Genomic DNA, 25,051 nt, shown 5'->3' with positions numbered 1-25,051 from the left:
GAGAGAGAGAGAGGGGCTCAGAGTTGCCTGCTGCTTGGGCCAAGCCGCCTCGGCGAGGTGACGATGGGATCGGCCCTCCGACCTCGTCTCCGGCCCTAGGACGCGGGACGATGACGGATCTCCGCTCGCAGCCAGCAAGCAAGCTGAGGACGCCGGTGCGGAATCGAGGCAGGGGAATAGGCTTTCCGACGTCGGTCAGCGATTGCGCAACAAGGCGGCGCTGGCTAGCCCGGAGTCGGGCGTAAGCAGCCTAGCTAGCTTGCGTATCCGTGCGGCTTGGCTTGACTTGGCTCGTCTTGACTTGTGACCTGGGTGGCCGCCTAGAGTAGTGTGCAGCAGGCGGCGGAGCGATGGCGGCGGTGACCGACGCTGCGGCTTTCCTCCGAAAGCCTACCGGCGATGTGAGAAGGCTGGATGGTTGGATTGTCGATGATGCCGCGACGGCCGAGAGGGGCCTGCCAACCAATCGGCCGACCGAGAGTGGCGCTGCGGCGAACGGAACGGGGCGGGGCGGGGCGGCGGCGGCGGCGGGCCGATCCGACCAAGAAGGGGCAGGGTGGTAGGCTTGCTTACTTTTGTCCCGGATGGTTTGCCCCGACGGCCCGACTTCCGAGACCTGTGTCGAGGATACGAGCTCGCCTTGCTTTGCTTTGCTTTGCTTTGCTTGTCTTCCTGCGCGTAGCCCGGCTTCGTGCTAGGCTGCTTGATGCGACGTTGGCGTCCCAAAAGGGGGGGGGGGGGATCCGACAATGGCGTAGTAGTCGTCGTCGTAGCAACCGAACGAGTCAGGGCTCTGCAGGCCTGCAGGCTGTTCCGCAGCCCGTTCGCGTTTTCGGGAGGCGGGAAACGCACGCGCGGCCAATTCGGGGGTCGCGGCAATCTTGACCATCGGCCCGCCCGCGCCCGCGCCCGCGCCCTCGCCATCGCCATCGACCACCAGAAACATTCGCTTGCGATGTCTTCTGTGGGAGCGAAGCGGCACGACAGGGCAGGGCATCGTGCGTCTGCAGACGTACCAGGTCTGGTCGCACCGGCCAAGTCGTCGTCGTCGAGCGAGGCAGAGGAAGCCGTCGTCGTTGCGGCCAACGCGGCCGGCCCTCGTCGTCGATGGATGGCCGCGCCATCGCCAGACGGCAGAGGGCCGTCTGGATCGGATGTCGCCGCGACCCCTTTGCCCCAAGCCCCAACCTCGGGGGCCCTCGGTCCGACCTCTGTGCTCAGTCGCGCTCGATGGCTGCCGAGATGCCCCGAACGTAGGACATTGCCACGTTCGCGGATGCCATCGACGACGGCAGAGCGTACGTGTAGAGGGGGATCGCCGTTGTGCGCTAGCGCGCCACTAGTCACCTACCCGTTCCTGGTCGCAGAGCCCGTATCTCGATGCTGTCCCTCGAGCACCAGATACGCAAGGGCAAGGAGGGAAGGTCGCCGTACCCGGCAGCACACCACAGCATACCCTCGAGCCTCGACTTGTTGGTGCTCGCGCGGGGCTGTGCAGGTCGCCGCTCGCCGCCGTCGTGCAGGATGGGCATCGGCTCGCCGATTCCGCGCACGAGGTCGGATTCAGGGCAGAACGGGCCAGGGAAGGACAGGGCCAGGGAGGCGAGCAAGGTGGCAACGACACGAGGCCGACGGCGTCATCCTCTTGACTTGTACGTACATACGGACGTACTGCTCGCAGGTTGCCCCTGCCCCTGCTCCTAGGAGTCTATTATTGTCACGGATCCTATCCTCGCACGCCCTCCCCTCTCTCAGGACAGTCTTCAACCCCACGCAAAATGCTGCACACGTCGTCCAGGACAACGGCCTCCCGAGAGCGAGGCCACGTTCCCGCCACCCTCCTTCACCCTCGTCTGGGTCAGGAACGGCACCTCGCCGAACATCAAAGAGCAGAAGCAGCCGCAGCATCCAGTAATCGCATGGCCATCAAGGGCCTGTCTCCCCGCCAAGGCAAAGAGGCAAAGAGGGAAAAAGCACCCACGGGCCCCAAGTCGGCTACGCGGGTCTGCGCGCGCCCTTATCATCGACAATGACCAGTGCCGCATCGGTGTGGCCGGACCGAATGCAGAGGCCCTCGATGTGCAGAGCATGCCATCCGCCACCGCTCTACATCGCAAGCGGCGTGCAGTCGCACGCGTACGTGCTGCTTTGTACGTATCGACCCGCCGGTAGAGATGCAGCAGCAGGCTCATGGAACGAGCGGACGCGGGGAAAGGCCTCGCGAGTTGGAGCGGGCGGCAGGTAGAGACACAACCTACATACGTGCATACGCAGATGGCGGAAGAGCGGCAGCGGCATTTTAGGAGGAGAGAAAAGAAAAGTCTCCGCGGTTCCAGACTCCGCCACACCTTGCGATGGCGAGGGCGAGGGCGAGGGCGAGGGCGAGGGCGAGGGCAAAAGAGTCAGATCGAGCCGCCGAATATGCTGCGATGCGACGATTGGCTTCGGAAGCAAATTTCCGGTGAGCAAGGCCTTCCGTCTGCTCCTGTACCATCCCCCCCAGTGGACGGCTCCTCCCTGTCCGACGTTGGCTCGCACTGCTCAAAGGTCATTGGACGGTCCAATTGCCGGCGCGGCAAAGTGATGAGCACACCAGCGTATTTCCTCCAGATGCTACAACGACGATACCTTGCACTGAAGAGAACGGGTGCAAGCCGATAGCAGACGGCTGGGCAGCGCGCTGATGGCGCTTCGATGTCGGCGAAGCTTCTTGCGCCATCGGCCACCGACGAGCCGGCGGGCAACGGTAAACCTTAGGTACCGTCCATCATTGGAACAGTGCCGAACGGCTCGCTGCACGGGCACTCACGCCGAGCATGGTATCATGGTCGAAGGCCTGTCGCTCATGCTGTTCCTATCGGGAGACCACGCCGTTGGGCTCGGTCCAAACTCGGTGAAGGCAACGTGAAATCGCCCTTGGCAACGCATCGGGGGCCCTTCTTTCGTCTAGCAGAGAATGCGGGCAGCACCGATGCCGGAAAGTGATCGGATAGGGAGGAGGTTGCCATCGAGTCAATGACGCCCTCATCACTCGAGGACGCATTCGGATACCGCATCGTTCTGGCCTGACTACCCGCCATTGTGGGACAGGTACAGCGGTGTCAGTGCGTATGGGCGCACAGCTACATGGGGAGGGGGGAAGGAGAAGGCAGAGTCGTACGTACATACAACATACATACACACACACACACAGTGGCCCTGAAAGGGCAGGGCTGAGGGAGTAGACACTTTGAACTTCCTAAAAGAGGTGGCGGCGTCCCTCTTCTTTGGGATCTCGGTCGGTCTCACCGTGATACCCACGTGCAGTCATTCTGCCCCTGAACCTCGCCACCCAGACAAAGAGGGACGGTGCCGGTTGTCTGGCGTTCTATAGCTACACACCCCGGGAACGTCCAAAGTAGGGCGCACGAGCTTCGACGGGTTTGAGGCTGGGTTAGCGACGACGCTTTGAAAGCCAGCAGTGCGCCTCCCAGCGAGAATCATGGATGCCGGGCAGGGCGTCGTTGGGCGTCCAGTCGACGGACCATAGAGTCGCTGCCGCGGATCCAGGCGCCCGTCGATTGACGGCCTGGCCGTCAGGCCAGCGTGGTCACGCTGTGGCTCTGTAGATTTGGATCGCCGGAGGGATGGCCAGTCTAGCGCGCACCACCATGACGGCAGTAGCGCAAACGACGAGACCGAAGTCAGAGCGAAAGATTGCCGACAGTTGATCGGCGAAGTACATACATACACGGCTGTACCCCAGCACGCCGTTAGCTGCCCTGCTTCCGCGCCGGTTTTGGGTTGGAGGGGCTGGGGCGAGGCGCCTCGTTTGCCCTGCTGCGTCCTCGACCTTGGTTCGCTCACACCATACCCGTGCGTACCGCACCGCACGATGCGTCGAGGCGAGCTGGTGGTTGCGGGCCAGCCGCCTCGCTCCTACGTGGGGAATCAAGCAAGCACCTACGCGTGCCTGCACGCGAAAAAGCTCACCACGCCGTGCCCGTTCCGTACCGCCGGCAAGCGAGCTCTGGTCTCGTGGCGCACACATGCACTCGTGCAGACATATCATGCATGCAGCTTGATTTCCGACTAGCTGATTCGGTCGCTTGCAGCCTAGCAGGTCATGCAGAACATCACACGCACGCACGCAGCGGCCCTTCCCGAGACGAGGGGCGGGTTCGGCGGGCCCGAGTGAGTTTAAAAAACCCCCTCGCTCACGTAGGGCGGGGGAGGGACCCGGACGCTGTGTACGTGCGAGTAGTTCCAACACAACCTGGTACGTAATGGGACCTTCAACTCGATTGCACCACGACGACGACGATGACGATGACGATGCCCTTGACGAGGAACGGGCGGGGGATGAACTGGTCGAGCGAGAGATACTACTGTAGCAGCGACAGGCGACACTACTGCGAGCGGCCCTGTACGGGGAACACCGGTGCGCCAGGTCCCTGGGTCATGGTACAGTACATGTATGTACAGTACGTCCTTGCCCTCTTTGGCGCTAGCTACAGAGCACAAGACCTCGCCGCCGGCCGAGATGTCGTATGTGATCCCTGGCCGACCTCGTCCAGCCACGTAAGGTACGAGCCCGGAGTCGATGGAGCGGCACGGCACGGTACCGCCTGGCCTGGCCGCTTTCCCTTGCGGCTAGGCGAGCTGCTGCGACGGAGGGTTGTCTTCCTTTGACCACCACGAGGGTCGCGGGAAGTCCGGTGCGCGACGCAGCGAGCATCACCGACCGCACGTTGCCGTCCCGAACCCACAGCCGTCCCCCCTCATTTCGGCTCCTTCCGCTCCAGCTCCATTTCCCAGCCACACGTACTGAATGAACGGTGCACCTGCACCTACCACTTTGCCCTGTCCTCATCTCTCTCATTGCCGCTCCAGCAAACAAGCACGGGAAAGCCAGAGCCAGACCCCGAGGCAAGGGGCACCGCCCATGGCATCGCTGCGTTAGCCTCAAGAAACCGCGGTCGCCGCACGAACGCTTGGGGCTCCCCCGTAGTCTGGCCTCGAGCCCGCACGCGACAACGAGCGAAATGAACCGGTATGTTTGTAGATAGAGTCGTCCGCGTACGTAACGGGCCCCCTGTGCTTCGGTAAACGTACAAGCAGCGACACGGCTTATCGCGTCCTCCAACTCAACACCCTCACCGGGAGGGTCTTCGTACATCTGGTTCGGCGAGAGATCTCTAGGTGGCCTCACACTATCGTGGGGCCGCCGCAGCTGCTCAGGTACTGCCACACTGCTGCCGGCGCGGTCCTCTGGTGGTAAACAGAGCCCATGCTGCTTCGCCATCGCAACCTCGGTCATGATGACCGCAGCTGTTCTCGACCATCGGTCGAGACTCAAAAAAGGGTCCACGACTTTCCGGGTCGACGCTGGCGTGCACCGTCTCAGCGTCACCGGGTATCGAGTGAGAAGAGAGAGCGTGGCGAGGCCATGGTCACCGATGCCCCGCATCAGCAGCAGCAGCGTAGCAGCAGAGGGACACCCGTCGTGAGGAGTCTCCGAACTGCCGCTTTTGGTCGATGACACTCGATTCCTCGGGACAGTCAAGGCGACGACATTGTGGTGCGCGGCAAGGCAAAAGTCGACAGAGCACCATTCGCCCGCTCGCCACGGACCGGACGGGAAGCGCATCGGGCCTGACCGAAGAGGTGCGGCAGAGGTTGAATTGCACCGAGACCCCGCCGCAGTCGGAGATGCCAGTCCGTCCTCTTGAACAGGAGCGGGCGGAACGGTGCCGGTCGGATGCGGCCATCGCGCTCCGAGGGTGCGCCGTGTGCCGACGACGCCACCATGATACTCGCGTAGCTTCCAGTCGTCATCGACCATCGGCTCGTATGGCCACGAGGCGGAACGCAGCGCCGCGACAACCGGGAAGCATGGGGCGGCAGAGGGCGTACAGGCGCAATGTCAACGGGATCCTTAGTCAGAGTCGAGTCTTCTTTGCCTTTTGACGGCTGCTAGCATGGAAATCTCCATCGCGCGACGTGAGCCGTGTCTCTCTTCCGACTCCTCCCCAAGTGCAAGACCGTGCAGCGTGGCGACTACAGCAGAGAATCGACCGAGACGCGACCTCTCTTTCCGGAATCGACGGTCTGAGCAACCCGCTCGAGACGGCTGAGCTAGGCTACCAACCCTCTGCTCGTTTGTTCCGTGCGTGGCGACGCGTCTTGCAAGAGCCCGCCTGCCTTTGTGTCGAGCCGGGGCTTGAAGTGGCGCAGCGCCGTGCACATCGCTGGCGCTGGTTTCTAGGTGTCAGGCGCACAAAAGCACTCAGCGAGACCACCACCATCGCGCCTTGTTGCTACACCACGCTGACAACGCTACAGCTGTTGCTCTGGCAACAGAGACCCAAGAAGCCGGTTTTGGCAACGGCCAGGTTCTCCGCGAACGACGTTAAGGCCACTCTGCTCCTCGCTGATTCTCCGCAAGAAGCCGGAAGATGGGGCTTTTGAGCTCAGGCCAGGAGGTTGAGGTCAGACGCGCGCAAGGGCGCACCCTGACGGCGATCCCCATCCGATGACCCTTGTGTCTCCTTGTCCTTGTCCTGTCGCTGGGCGCAACCCTCTCCCGAGCGGGTGCGAGCACTCGAATGGCCGACCTCGGGCGGACCGTGTTGCTACGTACTTGCCGTGGTGGACGATCGTCGACGTGCCTCCATCCCGGCCGGCCGATCCACACCCGAGCCTCTCCACCTCTCTGTCTACCGACAGCTGGATCTTGTCCCTTCAGTGATGCTGCGCCACCGCCGGTCAACGCAGGCAAGCAGCGCGGCGCACCACCTCGTTCGTTCGTATGTACGTACGCATCTGCAAGAGGTGTGAGTGTGGCTGCAGCTTGGGGAGATTCGGTGCAGCCAGACGAAGCAGCCAGCAGCAGCGCATGCATGCAGACAGGCAGCAGGCTAGGCTCGCCCAGGCCCGGTTGGCTGCCGAAGGGCCGGGTCGACAGGCCGCCTCGCTTATCTGCCAACATCGGGTTTCATGCCGCTGCCCCGCTCTCGTTTGTCCCGGTCGGTGTTGGCCATCACGTACCGCTCCTACGCGCGAATGCCTCGAGGGATTCATGGCGCGGCAACTCCGCCATCAGAGCCCTCCTATGTATGAAAGTCGACAGGGGCAAGTCAAGGTCCTGTCTAGCAGCAGGACCACCAGCCCGGTTGGCATCTAGCGCCCTCGACCACGGGGCGCCAGAAAAAGGCTCGAGGATTCCGAGTCGGTGAAACGACGGTCAAGCCCGTCGAGGCGCATGGACCCCGTCGCCCCCCCGTCAGCGGATCCAGGCTCCCGACGAGATGGGGTGCACAGCTTGCTTGGGCAGGGTAGCAAGAGCCTGAGCTTGTGAGGTTGGTCTCCCTGCCTCCCGTCCTGGCCCGCGGTAACAAGGGTCGGTCGGTCGCGTGCCAACACCAAAGTAAATAAAAAAGAGGTCGCCGGCCGAGGGGCTCTGACGGCTATTGCGCCATCGGAAGCCACATCCCTGTAAAGACGATGACAGCAGGCAGGGAGGCCGGTACGCTGTCATGGCCATACAATGGCGCTCAAAAACGGGCATCGCCTCCATTGCCACACAACCTTCAGGCTGAGCAGGCGAAGCGGGACGCCCTCTGGCTGGCACCCAGGAAACAGCGGCATTCAATCGTCCGACCCGCGAACAATTTCCCGGGCCGGGCCCAAACAGGATCGTCGTAGATCCGATCAGACCAAAGCGGCCATAGGAGCGAGAGGGGGGAACAGGCAGGCAGGGCTAGGGAGCGAGGCTGGAGAAAGAGCGAGGCAGCGACGAGGGCGCAGACAATCAATCAGGCAGACGGAGCCTACGCACGGGTTGTGCAGCAGCTGCAACACCTGCGCATACGCCCCGACCTGGCGTACGCATGTACGGCCGGGCCGAAGACGGAGGCGGTGCCACGCCGCGCGCATCTACTCTTTCTGGACGAGGCGTAGGGAGGAGCACATACAGGTGGTTGGCTGGCGCAGGCAGGCAGGCGAAAAAGCACCGTACCACCACCATGCGCCCCTACCTCGACCCAAGCACGGTCGGTCCGGTGTGCGTGCTTTGCCTTGCTTGGTTGCAAGGCAGGCAAGGCTGGCTGGCCTGGATATCGAGGTTCGTGTGCGCGTGCGTGCGTGCGTGGTGCCAGCCCGGCCTGCTCCCGGACACCCAGTTCCGAGGCGTCAGCTGGCGGGGTCAGCGGCATGAAGCTACTGCTGCAGCTGCAGCAGCAGGCAGGTGCGGAGGAATCCGACCGCCCGAGGACACCGCTCGCCCGCCAGCCTGCTTGCCCGCCTGCGCCGTCTCGGCTCGCCTCGCCGCCGCCCCGCCAGTTTGCGCCAGCCTGCCCACTACTGTCCGGCGCTGCTGGCCGCCCCGGCCTTTACGACGGTACGGTGCCCTCTTAGCCCCCATAGCCTGCCTGGCTTGTCCCTTGACGCTGCGCCTGGCCTGCCCATTCAGAGGGCACGAGCCTGGGAACTCTGCTGAATGGCGGTAACCAGGGACGGTTGCTTCGCGGCCGGTGGCAGGCAAGGCGAGGGCACGCAGGCAGGCAGGCGGCCAGGCAGATTGGCCAACGTTCGGGTTCGCCGCCGCTCCCGCCCAGCTTCGTCCATCCCGGCAAAGGGGCCCGAGCGAGCGTGCAAAGAGGCCAAGCCAGGTCAGGCCAGCCTGCTCGAGCTTATTGCCTGCCCAAAACGCTCTTACGCACACACAGAGGAAGCAAGCAAGAGAGGAGCAAGCAGCCGCACCAGAGCCGCCGCGAGCCAAGCCAAGTCAAGCCAAGAGGTCTGCCCAGGCCAAGCCTGCCCGCAGGCGGGCGAGCGAACGAGCGCCCAGAGAGGAAGCAACCAACGCCCGCTTGCCGTCCCGCTCCTTGCGGGCCGTACGTACTTAATATCACGGTGGTCCAGCACCGTCCTCTCCCCTCTCTCCCCCGCCTCCTGCTCGTCATCACTACTCCTCCTCCTCGTCGTCGTCGTCCTCATCGTCCTCCTCCTTCCATCCCTTCCCAGCGGGGCACCTTCAACCGGCAGCCTCGTCCCGATCCACGACATCATCCACGCCACGCTTTCGCCTCAGCAGCAAGTACCCCACGCTGGCCGTGTTCCGCCGCGCTGAGCAGAGCAGCAGGAAAGGCAGGCTCGAGTCCCCGCCCCTAAGCCCCGACCGCTCCGCCTCATAAGCAGCCGCATCACTCCAAGCTCGCAAGACGCCCCTGCCCGCCGAGTGCAGTCGCACGCCTACAGCCCACCGACTCGAGCGCCGCCACCGCTCCTGGTCGCTTCATCTCCGACGCCCTCGCCCTCCGACCCGTAACGGTCCTTGGCGCCTCGACCTGCTTCTTCACGGTCACCGCCCCGAGTCGCCTTCCTTCAGCACCGCCAGCGCGCCTTCGAGCCTCCCCACCTCACCTCTCCGCACCACAACCACCTCTCCAGTCTGGCTCCTGCTTCGCAGAATCCAAGCTTGTTACCAGCATCGACCCCAGTGACCTCAAATCACGGCGACGCGACTGGCTGTCACCGTCCTCGGATCATCGGACCGCCCTTCGAACGCTCCTTCTGCCTCACCATGTCGACCTCAAGCAAGCGCACCTTCGACGTGCTCGAAAGCTCCACCGGCGACTCCGCGCTGCAAGGACGCCTAGTCCCTTCTGGCTCGACCACCGTTGAGCCTTGGAAGACGGTCCGGTCGGATTGCTCCTCGCTCTCGTGGGACTCGGATCTGTCGCCGCCGCCACCCTTGCCGATGGAGCTTCCGAGGGACCCTGAGCAGCACCTGCAACAGCAGCACCAGGAGAAGCGGCCAAAGAGGAGAGGCAGGATCAGCACTCGACCCCAGCCTCCGTTTGTATGCTTCTGCGGAAAGCAGTTCAAGAGGTGAGCCGGCCAGCCACTCGAAGAGCGCCGCCGAGCATGCACTGCCGTGCCTCGACGCTGACCAGTGCACTCTTGCTCCACTCTTGGCCTGCCACCATCATGCAATCTCCTCCACTACTCTGCTCTTCTCTCGTCTTGCAGGCATGAGCACATGTCGAGTGAGCATCCGCCGCCGCCGAGGCCGACAACGATGCGCCGCCTTGTTTGCTGACGTCTGGCCTCCTCCCCTGCCCCATTTTCCCCTTACTCATCTCTTAGGGCACAAGGCTACGCACAGCGACGACCTCAAGTATGAATGCCCCATCTGTGGCAAAGGCTTCCGCAGGCAGGACGTCATGCACCGCCACACTCAGACGCACTCGCGCACCAACTCGAACCACGCGCCGAGGCGCAAGGCGGCCAAGGTGCTGACCGACCAGACCCACAGGCAGACGGCGGCGCTCTCGAGGGCGGACCGCGCCTGCGTGCCATGCAAGCGCGCCAAGCTGCGGTGCGACGGCCAGTTCCCGTGCTCGCGATGCGTGTGCCACCCGAACAAGGACTGTCACTATCAACACGGCCATGCATTGACGTCGGCGTCGGCGTCGCCGTCCGGCTCGTCGCTCAGCAGCGCGCTCCAGTCAAGCCCAGCCGACTACGACCAACCGCTGCTCCTGCCACCTCCGATGTCGCACAGCGGCTACCCGCACCTCTACCACGACAACGGCAGCATGACCCGTTACATGAGCGAAGACGCCTCAATGCCTTCGGCGTCGACCTCAATGCCGGCGCCTGCCTTTGCTCCCATCCCGAGCTGGGCCTTTGCTGGTTTCTGCGACCCAGAACGCGGTTTCACTCGAGAGCACGAGAGGGCCGCGTCGGTGCCTCAGCATCCCTCTGGCCCGGATGCGTTCGACAGGTGCTACGTGCCGACGCAGCCGTACGGTGCCCTTGACGGCAACAGTGGCGGACTCGGCCTGACGTCGAACCCGCCTCCGTCGTCGCTCACTTGGACGGCCAGGGGTTCATGGGACAATTCGTCATCGCAGCACAACGAGCACACGTACAGCAGCAGTCACGGTGTCGATGGTCACGGCGGTCTCGTGTCGATGTCGATGGGACACAGCGGTCGCGGCGCCTTTGAGCAGCAACACCAGCACTGGAACACGCTCAGCGAGACCGCGGCAGTCTCAGAGGCGGGCACGCTTTCGGCTTCCGACCGTTCCTGCTCGACCTCGCCGTTCTTCGTTGGCGGGCGCGCTTCCCCGCCGCCGCCTCCGCCGCCTCCGGCGTACCTGTCGATGTGCCAGGGCGACGTCAAGAGCGAGGCGCCTTACTCTTCGCTGCATTCGAGCGCCGACACGCCCTTCTACCACTTCAGCTCTGCCGTCGCGGCTCCGACGCCGTTTTCCTCGGCCTCTTTCACTGCATAGGCTGGCGGATCCTGCCGTCCTTGTTCCTGGAGTGGACCATCGCTTCGCCGTCGCCTCCTCTCTGCCGCTCTCGCTTCCGGGTCCCACCTTTCTCTGCAATCGCCATGCTCCGTCCGTCGCCTCGACTCTATTGTCCTGCAGCTTTCATACCCTTCCTCATTACACTGGTCCTCGACCGCCCTACACTACCCCCTACCATGTCTCTAATCCGCGCTCGAGCGCCCAGCATCGGGCCAACCCTCGTCGTCTTGTCGTTTGGTCCCTAATCGGCTCTTCAATCTTTCTGTAATTCGGTACGATACAAGCAGGTACACGCGGTAATCAAGGATCGCCTTGCACCAGCGGCCTCCCGATGGCCTGGCGGTAGTAATCGCTTGTTGCTCGTCGGTTTGGAGCCGAGCGAGCAGAGGCGAGAGCTGGATCTGACCGGCGCTTCTCACAGACGCTCGAGTGCGGGCAGGCCGAAAACGCGATGGAGACGGTCGTCGACGGTGGTGGCAGAGTGGCTTGTAGTACGTGGTGAGGTGATGAGGGTGCGCGGTTGGGTGACAGAAGAAGAGTGCGTCGTCGGTGAGGAGCAGGCAGGGTTGCTCTGCCCGCGTGGCCTGAGCGCGGTTCATGTTTTCCCACCAGAGAGACGCGCCGGCTGGCAGACAGGGTCGGCGTACGTGCGTGTGTGTTGGTTGCTCGGGCCGTGCATGGCAGGCCAGGCCAGGCCAGGGCGTGGGGGGCAGCTGGACAGGGGCTGCTGCTGCTGCTGCTGCCCCACGCCCGAGGAGGTAGTTAGAAGCAGAGGCGGCCATCGACGACACCACCACCCTTTCCCTACCTCTCCTCGACCATCGCCGCCCTGACCATCGATCTTTGCGGTCTCATCGTTCGCCAGCCCGGCTTCAAGAGGTCGTGGTCGCCGCAAGCCTTGCTCCACTCGCCACGACAGGTTCATTAACGACAGCGCCCCACCCGCCTCGACGACCACGACCACGACCACGACCACGACCACGACCACGACGACCAGATTTGCTGCACACCACCATATCACGACCCAGCCCATCGCCATCACCCGGAACCACATCGCACTCACCCTACATGTCTTCCTAGACCAGCACTGTGGGTCCAGCTGCGCTACAACTCCAAGCGCACACTCCTCTCCGTATACCCCTGCCCTGCTCTGCACAACCACCTCCATAGCTGCCCGCAATGTCAGGGGCCACGCCTCAGGCGGACGACTCGACGTCTGGCCGGGCACCCTCGCCCGCCCCTTCGAGCTCGTCAATAGCATCGTCGCGCACCGGTACCATGTCCAGGCCCGCTCCCCCGCCAAAGCCCTCGCACCTCTCCTGCGCCTTTACGGGCACCGTCAACTCGGTCGCCCTCCGCGAATACATCCAGGCGCAAAAGACTGGCGGCTCATTCACCTCGGACAATAGATCCGGCACCATCAGCCAGGCCTTCGCAGGCTACGGCTACGGCAGCATCGACCACTTTGTCGACGCATTTGAGAGCTCCGACGACGAGGGCAGCACCGCCGTGCCCGACGCGGCGACCCTGGAATCCGGCGCCGACACAGCCAGACCGTCGATGCGGAAGCGCACCTACACCGCACCATCCGTCAGCCGCGTCTTTAACCCGGCCGCCGAGGACGATGCGGGCGATGGCACCACCAAGCTCGTCAGGCGCGAGCCCATCCAGATTGACGGCAAGGGCCCCTCGCGCGTTGGCAACCTCCGCAGCATGTTCGAGGCCCCCGCCGAGGCGCCCAGAATCACTCCGCAACGCACTGGAACCGGAACCACTTTCTCGCGAGCAAAGGCAAAGCAAGTCTCGGAAAAGACGCGCATGCTCCAGGCCCAGATCACCGGCGAGAGGGGCGCCTGGACCTTCTCGCCCACGACCGAGTCGCCCTCGCACGCCAGCCAGGCGTCCGAAGCCAGCCAAAAGTACGAGACGGCCAAGCAGGACCAGATCGAGAGGGAGCTCAAGAAGCTGTCGTTGATCGAGGACGATCAAGAGGCGCAAGGCACCGTCAAGCTGTCGCCCAGTAGGCGCGGAAGCAGTCCCATCGCAGTAAAGGAGTCTTCGACCGCCAGGGCCGACATGCTGGCCTCTGGCCCCTCTAGTCCGACTGCGCATGATCGCGACGACAGCACCGCCACCATCCGGCCCCGGGACATTTCGCCCCAGCTCAATTCGACCCGGCGGATGCCCTCTACGGCACGCACGCCGAGCTCCAGCAGGCGAAGCCGGCTCAGCAGCGTGTTTTCGGCCAGCTCGGCAGGTGCCCAGACTTCCTCTCCGCTGGCCGCCGGCACGCCCTCGCCGGATGCCAAGTCGACGGCCGGCAGCGAGTTCGCCGAGACCGACGCGGGCCGCAATGAGCGGTCGCGAGAGCCGTCGATGCTCATCGATCATCAGAACGTCAAGACAAGCGCCCACATGCGCGCCCACGACGGAAGCTCGTTTGACTTCGACTGGGTCAATCGCGCGCGGTACCCGAACCCCGGCACCCCGGAACGCGGCACCCCTCCGCCGCCAACACCCGCAGCAGCAAAGTCGGACTCGGCCGCTGCGGATGCGGTCGCTGTACCGGGAGGATCGCCGGACCCTTCGTCGCGCAAGTCGTCGTCCTTCCAGGGCAAGGCGGTCGCGCCGGTCGCCGTCCGAGCCGGTCCGCCTCCGCAGCGGCCAGATTCGATCGTGCTCAGCCTGGAGTCGCAGGCCGAAGAGCCTTTGGCAACCGTCAAACCCACCTTCGAGGTAGTGCCCGAGGAGGTCGCTATGCTGGAAGAGGCCGTCGATGCAACACAGCCGGAGCAGCGGGAAGCGCCGGATGCCGCCGCCCAACCTGCGCCCGTCGTGCGCCCGCCACAGCCAGGCATCGGACGCGAAGCTAGGGCGCTGTACGACTTTCTCGGCGAGGCCTCCTTCAACGAACTCTCACTTCGAGCAGGGCAGAGCTTCGAGATTCTCAACGAGGAGCTCGCCGGGGGCTGGAGCCTGGGCGTCGTGTGGGACGACGAGGGCTTGCCTCGGCGTGGCCTTATCCCACGCGGATGGTACTGCTACATCCAGGACTTTACCATGTCCCCACCGGCGGCGCAGGGCATCGAGCCGCCGCCAACGCCCTCGCCTTTCCCCGACGACGAGGAAGAAAGCGGCAGCGGAGCTCCTCCTGGTCTTCTCGGACTTGGGAGCCCGGCGTTGCCTCGGTCGACGACTGATGCGCAAGATTTGGACGCGGCCGCCGCCAAGGCCTCGCCGCTCGGCGGTCGCGCCATGTCCCGGATCGGAAGCCTCAACGCGGCGTCAAACCCGCTCGCTGGCATCAGCCCGGCGAAGGCCAATGGCGGTACCTGGAAGCAGAGCACTTCGCCCGTCTCTCTTAAAGGCGCTCAAGCTCTCGAGTCGCTGGCAGCTCTGGCGGCAGACCACGGCATCTCGGCATCATCGGTGGAGGCAGGCGAGGGACCGCCGGGCGGCACCATGCCAACACCAAAGCTTGTCGTGCCCGAGCAAGACGTCCATCTAGAAGCACCGCACAGCGACGACGGCTCGACGGTCGTGATCGACGAAGGTCCTGCGCAGCCTTGGGCGCCTGCGCTCGAGGCGCAACATCCGACGAGAAGCACGCCTTCGCGCCCAGAGGCACCACGGGTCGTTAGCCCCGTCAAGGCCGAGGCAGTGTCCTCGACGGCCATGTTTGCCTGGCGCACCAGCATCCTGCGCGGAAAGACGCTCAACCGCTTCGCCAGCTTCGTCACCAGCGGTGCCGAAGACTACATCCTCTCCAACGACGGCGGAAGCGTCGGCAGCGACAGGTCGCGCGAAGCTCTCCGGCCTGCCAACAGCTTCAGCAGCTTCGGTACGCTCCGTTCTGACCGCGCCAAAGATGCCAGCGCCACGCCCTTCGACGGTCCGGACCATGCGAGGAGCCGCGAGCCGTCGGCCACCAGCACGAGCACCGCCAGCACCAGCAGCACCAGGCCGACCGAGGATGCAGACCAGCACTACGTCGTCGCCGGACCCGCAGGTCCCAAGTGGAAGGCCAAGACGCCGCCGTTCCTGGTCCAGGTGCACTCTCCCGAGAAGCGGACAAAGATGAGCGGGATGCACGAGTACACCGTCTTTTGCGTCACTTCCACCTTTCCCGCGCACAGCAGTGTCGCAGAGGCGGGCGGGGCGGATGCGGCTGCCGCAGATGCGTCTGCAAGCTGGGACAGCGGCGACGGCGACGGCGAACAAGATGCGGTGCGGATGCCGTTCGACCCGTTGGCCGCTCCGGATCCACCCGGGCCCAGCCTCACCGTCTTCCGCCGGTTTACGCAGTTTGCGTGGCTCTATCAGACGCTGACGAAGCACTTTCCGGCGCTCGTCATTCCGCCGCTGCCCGAGAAGCAGTACTCGGGACGTTTCGCCGCCGAGTTCATCGAGACGCGCCGCGCCGACCTCGAGCTGTGGCTCGGCCGCATCGTGCGCCACCCGGTGCTGCGCTACACCGAGGCGGTGCTCTTCTTTCTCAGCTGCGACGATGAACTCGAGTGGAAGCGCAAGGCTGGCCGGCTGCTCAAGGGCGAAGGGTGGGAGGGCGGCGCGAGCGGGTCTACGGGCAACGCCAAGATCAAGGCCAACATGTTTGCGCGCACCTGGCATCCGTCGTTCAACTTTGACGCTGCCGAGGCGGCGCTCGAGGGCGAGGCGGTCGATGCGCACCTGCGAGCCATGGAGAGGACCATGAACGGCGTTGGAGGTCCCAACGTCGGGAGGCAGGGCGTGCTCGGAGCGTGGAAAGGCCTGCGCGAGGGCGCCGTCTCGACGTCGGCGTGCTACCGCGACCTGTCCTACTCGATGCTCCGCCTCATCACGGGCGTCGGCGTGGTCGATGCCAGCGGCGCACTCAACGGCGGCGACGCGGCGCTTCACGGACACGGCATGGGCGGTGGTGGCGGTGGCGTCGGCGGCAGCGGCAGCGGTAGCGACTATGCCCACTACCTCCACGGCCCGCCGATGGGCAACCTGGGCAAGCGCTCCGAGTCGGGGGCCACCAACGAGCACGGGGTGTGGTGCTGGCGCGAGGGGTGCCACGAGTGCACCAACCTGACCTACGTGCTGCAGAACACGGCCGAGGCGATGCAGGACGTCGCCGACCTCTTTGAGCACCACGCCAGAGACACGCTGCTGCGCCAGCACGAGCGGCTCAAGGACGTGTCGCGCCCGCACACGGCGCACCAGGCGCTGCTCGAGGTGCATCGGGCGACGCTAGCAAAGTACCGCGAGGCGACGGGCGAGCCGGACCCGCTGGATCCGGACTCGAGCCACATCGGGGCCGATGGCGATGGCGATGGCGGAGGGAAAGCGGCGACGACGGCGCTGACGGCGCAGGAGTCGGAGCGGATCGCGTCGCGGTGCGAGACGGTGCTCAACGTGACGCTGGCCGAGATGGACCGGGTGCACGACGAGCGCGTCGAGGACCTGCACTCGATCGGCAAGCGCTTCCTCGACTCGCAGATTGACGTCTACGAAGACATCCTCGCCACGCTCAAGAGCGCCCGGGCGCACTACGACCCGGAGTACTACGACTGCGAGAGGGGCACCCACATCCTGCCGAGCCGGTTCCAGGCGGACCTGTCGAAGCCGCGCAGGGCCGACGGCGCGCTGCCCATGCCCAGCGCCGCGCTCGGCGGCATGGGCGGGCTGGGCAAGGTCGGCATGCTCCTCAGCACCGCGGCTGGCATGACGCGCCCCGTCTCGAGCGGATTCCTCAACGGGGCCGGAGCGGTCACCGTGGCCGAGATGATGGAGAGGTCCACATCCAACGCCTCTTCTTCGGCCACCGGCGGTGGAGGAGGAGGCGGGTCCTTTTTCCTCTTTCCCAATGCGTACAGCCCATCCGCCGCGGCAGAGGCGAGGACGGGGAGCATGACGGCCACATCGACGTTGAAAGCCAGCCAACAGCAGCAGCAGCAGCAGCAGTCGGGTAGTGGTGGTGGCGGTGGTGGTGGGACCACCGGTGACGGCGGAGGAGGCGGAGGGAATAGGGTATCGTACTTTTCGCATTGGAGGTAGCCAGCCTAGCCGACCCACCGCCCTCCCTCCCTCTCTCTCTCTCTCTCCGTCTGTCCACTCCAGCCCATCCGTCTCGGCGAGAAGGAATGCATTCGACGAAGAGACTACGACTTCGCATCCCCCGATCCGCCTCGCCGTGTCCAAGCCTTGACACGGCTCGTGTGTAACGTGTGTCAAGGCCAAGTCTTGATTAAAACTCTAGGGAGAAGGCATTGGCCATATATATATAATTTTTTTAGAGGTCACAACATCAGCCCTCCGAATTAGTTTAGTGGCTATGACGGCACCTTGTCACTCTGCGGGCCCCTCTTCGCCGAGGGAGCGATCGGTGCAGACCCGGGTTCGATTCCCGGATTTGGAGCTACTCTTTTTTCCCCTCCATTTCCCACCTCACTCTGCGGTGGGCGGGCCCGAGGCAGACGCACGAATCCTCGGGCGGCCTGGAGCAAGGGAGGAAGGATGTGGGATTCGTTTTGGCGGGGCAGGCAATAGCATACAGGAGTGCAGATCTCGGCGCGGGGTGCGGCGATCGGTCGGAGCACGGGGTGGTGGGGGCCTGCGGTCGTCGGGCTCAGGCTGGCCAGGCCTCGCCCGCGGCTCGCAGGGCATCCACTCTGCGGCCTGGCGATCGTAAGCAATGGGAGAACAACGGAAGGCGGATAGATGGGCGGCGGCGGATCAGCTGCTGCCGAGCCCGCTGCGTGGGGGGGGGCGAGGCAGGCCGGCAAACGAGGGCGCGCGGCTCGTCAGCCCTGGTGGGAGGCATTGTAGGCCTGGACGACGCGCGAGACCTGCTTAAAGAGCCAGTTGCGGGTGCCGACGTCGGCGAGGGGCAAAAAGGGCCCTGCGATGCCGCCGCGGAGGACGAGTGCGATGCCCTGGCTCTCGAGCGAGATGCTGCTCAGGTCCGACAGGGGCACCTCCCACATGACCTTGAGGCGCATGGTGCGGATGTAGAGGATGCGCGAGACGGTGAGCATAATGACGCTGTCGCCCTCGGTGGAGCCGACGTCGACGTGGGCGACGTAGTGCTCCTTCATCAGCCGGCCGTTGTCGACGTTCTTGAGCCACGTCTGCCCGAGCGCCTCGCGGTCCGAGTAAGGGCGCACGATGCCGTCGCTGGCGATGAAGCGCGGCAGGCGGACGCGGTCGATGTCGTTCTGGTCAAAGACGACGGTCGTGTTGCGCATGCCCTCGGTCACGTTGCTCGCCAGGTCAAACACGCCCACGGCCGGCTTGGTGATGGCGCCCACGAGACCCTTGCCGACGCCCTTGAGGAAGCCGCCGGCGCCGCCCTGCTCGGCCCCCTCGAGCGGCCGCAGCGCGAGACCCTCGAAGCCGCTGGCGACGCTGGTGAAGAACGAGTTGGCGCCCGCCGTGATGCCGTAGAGGGCGTGCTTGGGCTTGTTGCGGAAGCGCGACATCCTGCGCCGGCTCTGGAACTCCTTGTCCATCGTGGCCGCCGCCAAGCCCTTGCCGATGCTGCCCGTCACCTTGGACACGCTGTCCGTCAGGCCAAACACGGTCTTCTTGACAAAGCTGCTGGCGCCGCGCGCGATGCCCAGGCCCAGCTCCTTGTTGCCGTGCATCACCAGGCCCTGATAGGGCTCGTAGAAGATGTCGGCGACGCCGGAGCTGACGTTGTTGAACAGGCCCACCGGGTTGCCCAGGAAGTCGGCCGAGCCGAGCACGCGGTAGAGCTGCAGCAGGAAGCCCTGCGAGTAGTGATAGATGATGCGCTGCTGCAGCACCGCGTTCGACAGGCGCACGTTTTCGATGACGAGCGCGTTGAGGCGGACGGGCGCCTCGTTGACGTTGCCCAGCGCCATGGTGAGGGCGTTGAAGAGGAAGATGAGCGGGTTGCGCGAGCTGACCTTGTCGTCGGCATTGACGCGCTCGGTGCGCATAAACGACAGGTTGAGCGCCAGCGGCTGGAGGTGGAGGATCTCAAAGTAGATGTCGTCCTGGTTGCCGTTGACGCCCGTCGGCTCCGGCACCTCGCGCGGGTTCTCGATAAAGTCGACGTCCTCGGCAGCCTCGGCCTCGCTCCACGACGAGCCCTGCAGCTTGGAAAAGTCGTAGAGCGCGAAGAGGAAGTCCTCGTCGAGCTCGGCCGTGATCTCCTGGAGAAGCAGCGAGGCGTACTTGATGTGGGTGACGCCGTGGGTCTGGTCCTTGAGCATGATGACCGAGGCCTGCAGCGTCGGGTGCACCTCGAGCTCCTTGCCGTCCTTGGGGATGGCCGTCGGGTAGAGGACGATGGGGAAGAGGCCGCCAAACAGCTGGTTGTCGATCTGGATCCACTTGCAGATGAGGTTGACGGCGGTCGTCACCTCGGACTCGGTGTAGTGCATCTCGAGGCCGCGGAACGACACATAGGCCAGCTCCTGGACGTTGCGGTTGATGAGCGAGATGCCGACGCCCTCGAATTCGAGGTTGAAGGCAAAGAGGATGTTGATGTCGACGTCGACGGCCTCGAAGCCGGCGTCGCGGGTGCTCGTGCTGACGGCCGAGTCGGTGCGCGAGAACGTCGAGTTCTGGCGCTTGAGCTTGAAGTTGCTGATCGACTCCGAGTAGTTGGAGAGCACCAGCGTCTGCGTAGGGCCGTCGGCGCGCACGTCGATCGACACCACCCTCGAGCCGCGGCCGTCGGAGCTGGGGAACTTGAACGGCAGCAGGCTGCCGATCTCGAGGATGTTGACGTTGCGCTCGCGGCCGTTGATGACCAGCCGGATCATCTTGTCGGGCGCGGCGGGGTAGTCCCAGGCGTACTTCATCTTGGAGCGCGGCTTGAGCTCGTACCGCTTGCCCACCTGGTCGTCGCGCTTCCGTCCCGCAGGGCGCTCTTCGCCGTCCTCGCCCTGCTGAACGGTGCTCGCCTGCATGAACTGAACCGTGTAGTCGCTCTCGTTGCGCAGCATGTAGGGCCAGGGGCCCTTTTCCTGGCTCAGCGTGATGAAGATGGTGGGACCCTCGAGCAGCACCTCGGCCCTGACCAGGTGCTGGTGCTGGCCCGACTTGGACATCCGCAGGTGGACGCTGCCGATGTCCTCGATGTTGAACGGCGCGCTCCACTTGTTGTTGAGACCGGGGTAGGCCAGCGTCATCTGCTTGGTGGCGCCGATGCGGAGGAAGTGGAGCGGGATCCTGCGGCCGGGCTGGGCAGTGATAAAGTCGGCCGCGCCGGCTTCGCGGAGGTTGATGGCCTCGCCCACCTCGTTCCTCACCAGGTAGCGCGGCAGCAGCTTGACCACCTTGGACAGCTTGAACTTGCCCAGGCCGTCTTCGACGGTGAGGCCGACGTGGATCTCCTCGTTCTTGGACGCCGACGGGATCACGACCTCGGTCTCGGAGCCGATGGCCTCGAACGAGAGCGGCTTCGACCACTGCGAGTCGCCCACCCGCATCAGCACGCGGTTGCGGCGGTCGTTGGAGCTGTGGGAGAAGAGGAACGGCTCCGGCTCCCTGCGCACAGCCGCTGCGGCCGAGGACGAGGTTGTCGACGACGACGATGTCGATCCCGCCGCCTGCCCCGGATCCTGGCCCGCGACGAGCTTTGCGCCGCCGAGCCACGACTTGGTCTTGAGCGCAAAGGGCAGGCCAGACTGGTTGACAAAGATGTAGGGCGAGTAGATCTGGACCTTGAACGCACCGCCAGACTGCGGGTGGCGGAAGTAGTGAAGGCGAAGGTGCAACTTGAGGTTGTCGGCGTCGGCGAGCGTCAGCGTCTTTTCGATAGGGAAGTCGTCCGGGTTGTCGGTGGCGATGATGGAGAACTCCGAGGGCGAGAAGCACGACGACTGGACGTCGACGCTCAGCAGCAGCAGGTGCGACAGCTCGGCCACGTGGATCGGAGAGATGCCGCCCTTGCGCAGGTAGCTGCTCCAGTTGTGGTTGGCGTTCTTGTCAAAGATGCGGTACTGGATATCGTAAGGAAGCAGGTTCTCGACCTCGACGGGCGCCCGCAGCCGCAGCGTCAGCCGGGGGTAGATGCGGCTGAGCGGATCCTGGCGATCGAAGATGGCGAAGCTCTGGAAGCGGAAGGGCGCCTCGTGGCCGTCGGCCGAGCGGCAGGTCAGAACCCGCGTCGACTTCTTGACTAGGTCGTGCCAGTTGAGGCTCTCGTCCGACCAGCCGTATTCGAAGCCCGGGTCGGGGCGCAGCTTGACCCTGCAGTGGTACGCCGCCTCGATGGGCACGGGGCAGTCGTCGCCGGGGGCGATGCTGCGGATCTGGTCGGTGACGTTGCCATCGGCGTCCAGGATGACCATCTCGATGGGGACCATGGTGCGGTTCTCGACGTTGAACGACGAGCGGAAGGTGATGTGCTTGACGTTGTCGTGCAGCTTGACCTCGCAGAGCACGCGGTGCGCCACCTTGTCGAGCTTGGGCCTCAGGCTGAGCAGGTACTCGCCCTCGCGATCGACCGAGATGTGGCGCAGCCGCTCCCACGGCATCCCCTCGATGGCGAGCGACAGCATGTTGCCGCCCGAGTCCATGACGTTTTCGCGCATCGACTTCCAGTCGTCGAACCGCCATGGCATGTCCTTGCCGTCGTCGAGGTGCTGGGCGGCTGGCTTCGACTTGCGATCCTCCTGCTCCGGCCAGAGCGAGATGCGGTACCCGGTCCGATTGCGGACGAGGAAGGGGGCGCGGTTCCTCTGCTGCAGGTCCTGGCTGCCCTGCTCGGACATGAAGGCTGCCGTCACGAGCCCGGTCTCGATCAGGGTCGTCGTGACCTGAGGTCACCGGGGAGGAGGGGAGGAAAGCGGGTAGGTGAGGCGCACAAATGTCAGACGGAGCAAAGCGGCGAGAGGGCGAAAGAGGAAATCTGCTGGGCGCCCCACAGTCACTCACATTCAGCTCGAGCCTCTTTCGAGAGGACAGCGTGACGCTCATGCTTGGCGGCGAGAGGCTGCGCAGAAGCTTAAAGTCGAGCGTCCACGGATCGATCAGCGGCTCCCAGTGGGAGCGCGAGAGGTTGTAGTAGTTGATGTAGAGGGACACGGACGTGTTGCCCTGCATGTCGCCGGACCAGTCGTCGAGATCGACGGAGAACTTGCGGATGTTGAGGTCGAGCACGGGCAGCGAGTGGGCATCGCCAATCATGATGAGCTGGAGACCTGCAAACTCGGCCTTGAGCTTCTCCTTTGCCATGATGAGCTCGGCATCCTGGAAGCGACCGACGCCGTCGCCGCCGCGGGTGCTGGCGACGGTGGTCGTGTCGCGCGCGCCTGCCCCGCGCGCACCTGTCTGGTTCATCGAGTCGATGGTCTTGGAGCTGCTGACCATCGATCCCTGGCGTCGCTGCTGGCTGCGGATGCTTGCGGAGGTGGCAGCGGTGCCGTCGTTGGCGTTTCGCCCCGCCGATGTGCTGTTCTGTGCCGACAGCTCGATCGCCTTGTTGACGACCGACTGGATCATGACGATGTCGCGATACGAGACGCGTAGCACAAGCGGCTCAACGTCGATCTCGATGCTCGTCGTCTGCGCCGCTGCGTTGACGCGGCTGTCCATCGACATGGCCAGGTCGAAGTTGTCGAGCAGGCGCAGCGAATCCTTTGGCCGATTCATCCGGCACATAAACATGCCAAACTGGTCCACCTTGAGTGCGAGGATGCCCTGCTGCGACATGAGCACCTGCTTGATGGACAGCACAATGGCCTCGGTGTCGTGCTTCTCTGGCGCTGCCAGCAGGATGATGGTCGGGTCCACCACATTGACGCGGAACGCCAGCGTCGATGGCTGCGGCGGGTTGGACTGATCCGTGGCAGCGCTCGACTCTTGGCGGTCCTCGACCTTGGGGACGGTAGCGGCGGCCTTGCGCTGCGCTTCGGCCTCCGGCGGCTCCTCTGGAAAGGCGCTCGTGAGGAAGCCGATCAGCGAGAACATCGGGTCGAGCGAGAAGATGACCTTGGGGCTGTCGACGGTGACGAGCGCCATGGCGGAGGCATCCGCGCCGCCCGACATGGTGTAACTCATCATGAATTGGTGGCCGTCGTGCTTGACGGCGGGGATGATCTCGCGGAACTTGGTGTCCTTGTCTGGGCGCGTGTCGGTCACGGTGAACGTCTTGAGCGCCACCTCGGCCTCGAGCGAGCCGTCGGTCAGCATCTTGAGCTTGACCTCGGAGCCGTTGAGCGAGAAACGCGCCAGCTGCGCGTTGTACAGCGTCTCCTGGGCGGTGGCCTCGGCGGTAAAAAGCTCGAGCTGGATCGAGTTGACGTCAAAGAAGAGGTCGAGGCTCGTGCCCACCGGGCGATCGCCTTCGTCCTCGTCGTGTACGACGGTGCCCAGCTCGGGCAGCATGTCGACCGCCGCGCTGCCTCCCTGCCTGGTCGGGGTGCTGGTGCCGCTGCCGCCGGTCCCAGAGGTCTGGCGGCGTGGCGGCAGCGAGGGCGGCGGCGAGATCTTGCCGTCGAGCTCTTGCGAGATGCTCTGATCATCGCTGCCCTCCTCCTCGGCGATGACGGCAAAGGCGCGCGGGATCGACGAGGCCAGAGCCAGCACGAAGCCGTACTGCGCCTCGGTGAGCTTGACATGCACGTCCGACATCTTGGCCACAATCTGCGTCTGGGGCTGCTGCTCGCCGCTGCCGTCGCCGGCATCGGCGATGCGGGGCTCGTGGTCGAGGTGGTCGATCTGCGTCATGTCGAGGCTGATGTCGACATCGTCGATCATCTGCACGTGGTATTCTTGGTCGCCGTAGCGCAGCCTCGAGGCCAGCCGGATGTGGCGCAGGCCGGCCTCGATCTTGACCGAGGCGTGCTTGCCGTCGTCGTGCTCGGGGAAGGTATTGTGGGCGTAGATCTCGCCGAGGTTGGCAGTGATGACGTCGGGCGAGTCCGACGAGCGGGGCAGCACGACGATGGGCGTCTTGACCACGACGTTGTAGTGCATCTTGCTGACCTTTTCCTGCAGCTGCGACGCCTGGGCCGTGGCGGCCAGCGTCGCGGCGTCGTAGACCGCCTTCATCTGGGCAAACTTGCTGAAGAACTGCAGCAGGTCGCGGATCGGCTCCTCGACAAAGGTGAACTTGAGCGAGCCGGAGCGCAGCCAGATCGACGAGTCGTAGCCCGGGTACGACGACGTGTCGGCCTCGTCGAACGTCTCGTACGTGAAGTCGGCCAGCTCGTCGTCCTGGATGGTCAGCAGCTTCTTGAACTGCGGATCGGCCACCTGGCGCTTGGCGTTGTCGTACAGCAACAGCGAACCCAGGCGCGCGGCCACCCGCAGTGTGTTGCCGCGAAGCATCACCGCCACGTCCGCCGTCGACAGAGTTAGGGTGGCCAGCAGCGAGCCGTCGTTGTTGAGGCGAAGCACGATTGAGTTGAGCTTGACGCGGACACGCAGCTTCTCCTTGCGGCTCGCCTCGGCCGCTTTGGCCCTGGCCGCCTGCCTGGCGTCGGCCGCCAGCTGGGCACGCTGGGCCGAGCGGGTCGAGCCGGCATCGCTGGAGCGCCTTCGACCCGATGCCGTCGCCGGCGTCCCGCTCGCGCTGCCGGCGGCGCCTCTCTGCGGGGTCGTTTGCAGGCTGGACGACTGACCCCGCGCTGGCGCCTCTTCTGCCGGCACAAACGTCGTCATGATCCAGTCGTAGACGGCCAGCACGCTGACGCGCGTAAGCATGATGTTGATCGTCGAGAGCTCGACGTTGACGCTCTGGTCGATGCCCTCGTACTTGGTCATGAACTCGGGCGAGT

The 25,051-nt window shown here is 64.7% G+C and overlaps 3 protein-coding genes across 3 annotated transcripts; 2 read left to right on the top strand and 1 right to left on the bottom strand.

Moving 5' to 3' along the window:
• Positions 1-9,565: 9,565 nt before the first annotated feature.
• Positions 9,566-11,285, top strand: PFL1_05820 (uncharacterized protein; the record flags this gene model as incomplete). The annotated part of the gene is made up of 3 exons (XM_007883358.1): positions 9,566-9,873; positions 10,015-10,031; positions 10,132-11,285. 3 exons carry the CDS (start codon positions 9,566-9,568, stop codon positions 11,283-11,285), a joined length of 1,479 nt encoding a protein of 492 aa, XP_007881549.1.
• Positions 11,286-12,485: 1,200 nt separating this feature from the next.
• On the top strand, positions 12,486-17,348 carry PFL1_05819 (uncharacterized protein; the record flags this gene model as incomplete). Its single annotated transcript, XM_007883357.1, has 1 exon — positions 12,486-17,348. One exon carries the CDS (start codon positions 12,486-12,488, stop codon positions 17,346-17,348), a length of 4,863 nt encoding a protein of 1,620 aa, XP_007881548.1.
• Positions 17,349-18,094: 746 nt separating this feature from the next.
• On the bottom strand, positions 18,095-25,037 carry PFL1_05818 (uncharacterized protein; the record flags this gene model as incomplete). The annotated part of the gene is made up of 2 exons (XM_007883356.1): positions 18,095-22,087; positions 22,206-25,037. 2 exons carry the CDS (start codon positions 25,035-25,037, stop codon positions 18,095-18,097), a joined length of 6,825 nt encoding a protein of 2,274 aa, XP_007881547.1.
• Positions 25,038-25,051: the final 14 nt, after the last annotated feature.

This window comes from Pseudozyma flocculosa (genome assembly GCF_000417875.1).
Source record: "Pseudozyma flocculosa PF-1 unplaced genomic scaffold scaffold00022, whole genome shotgun sequence".
Classification (NCBI taxonomy): domain Eukaryota; kingdom Fungi; phylum Basidiomycota; class Ustilaginomycetes; order Ustilaginales; family Ustilaginaceae; genus Pseudozyma; species Pseudozyma flocculosa.
Note: the sequence above shows the minus strand (reverse complement) of the source record. Positions and strands in the feature narration are given on the sequence as shown.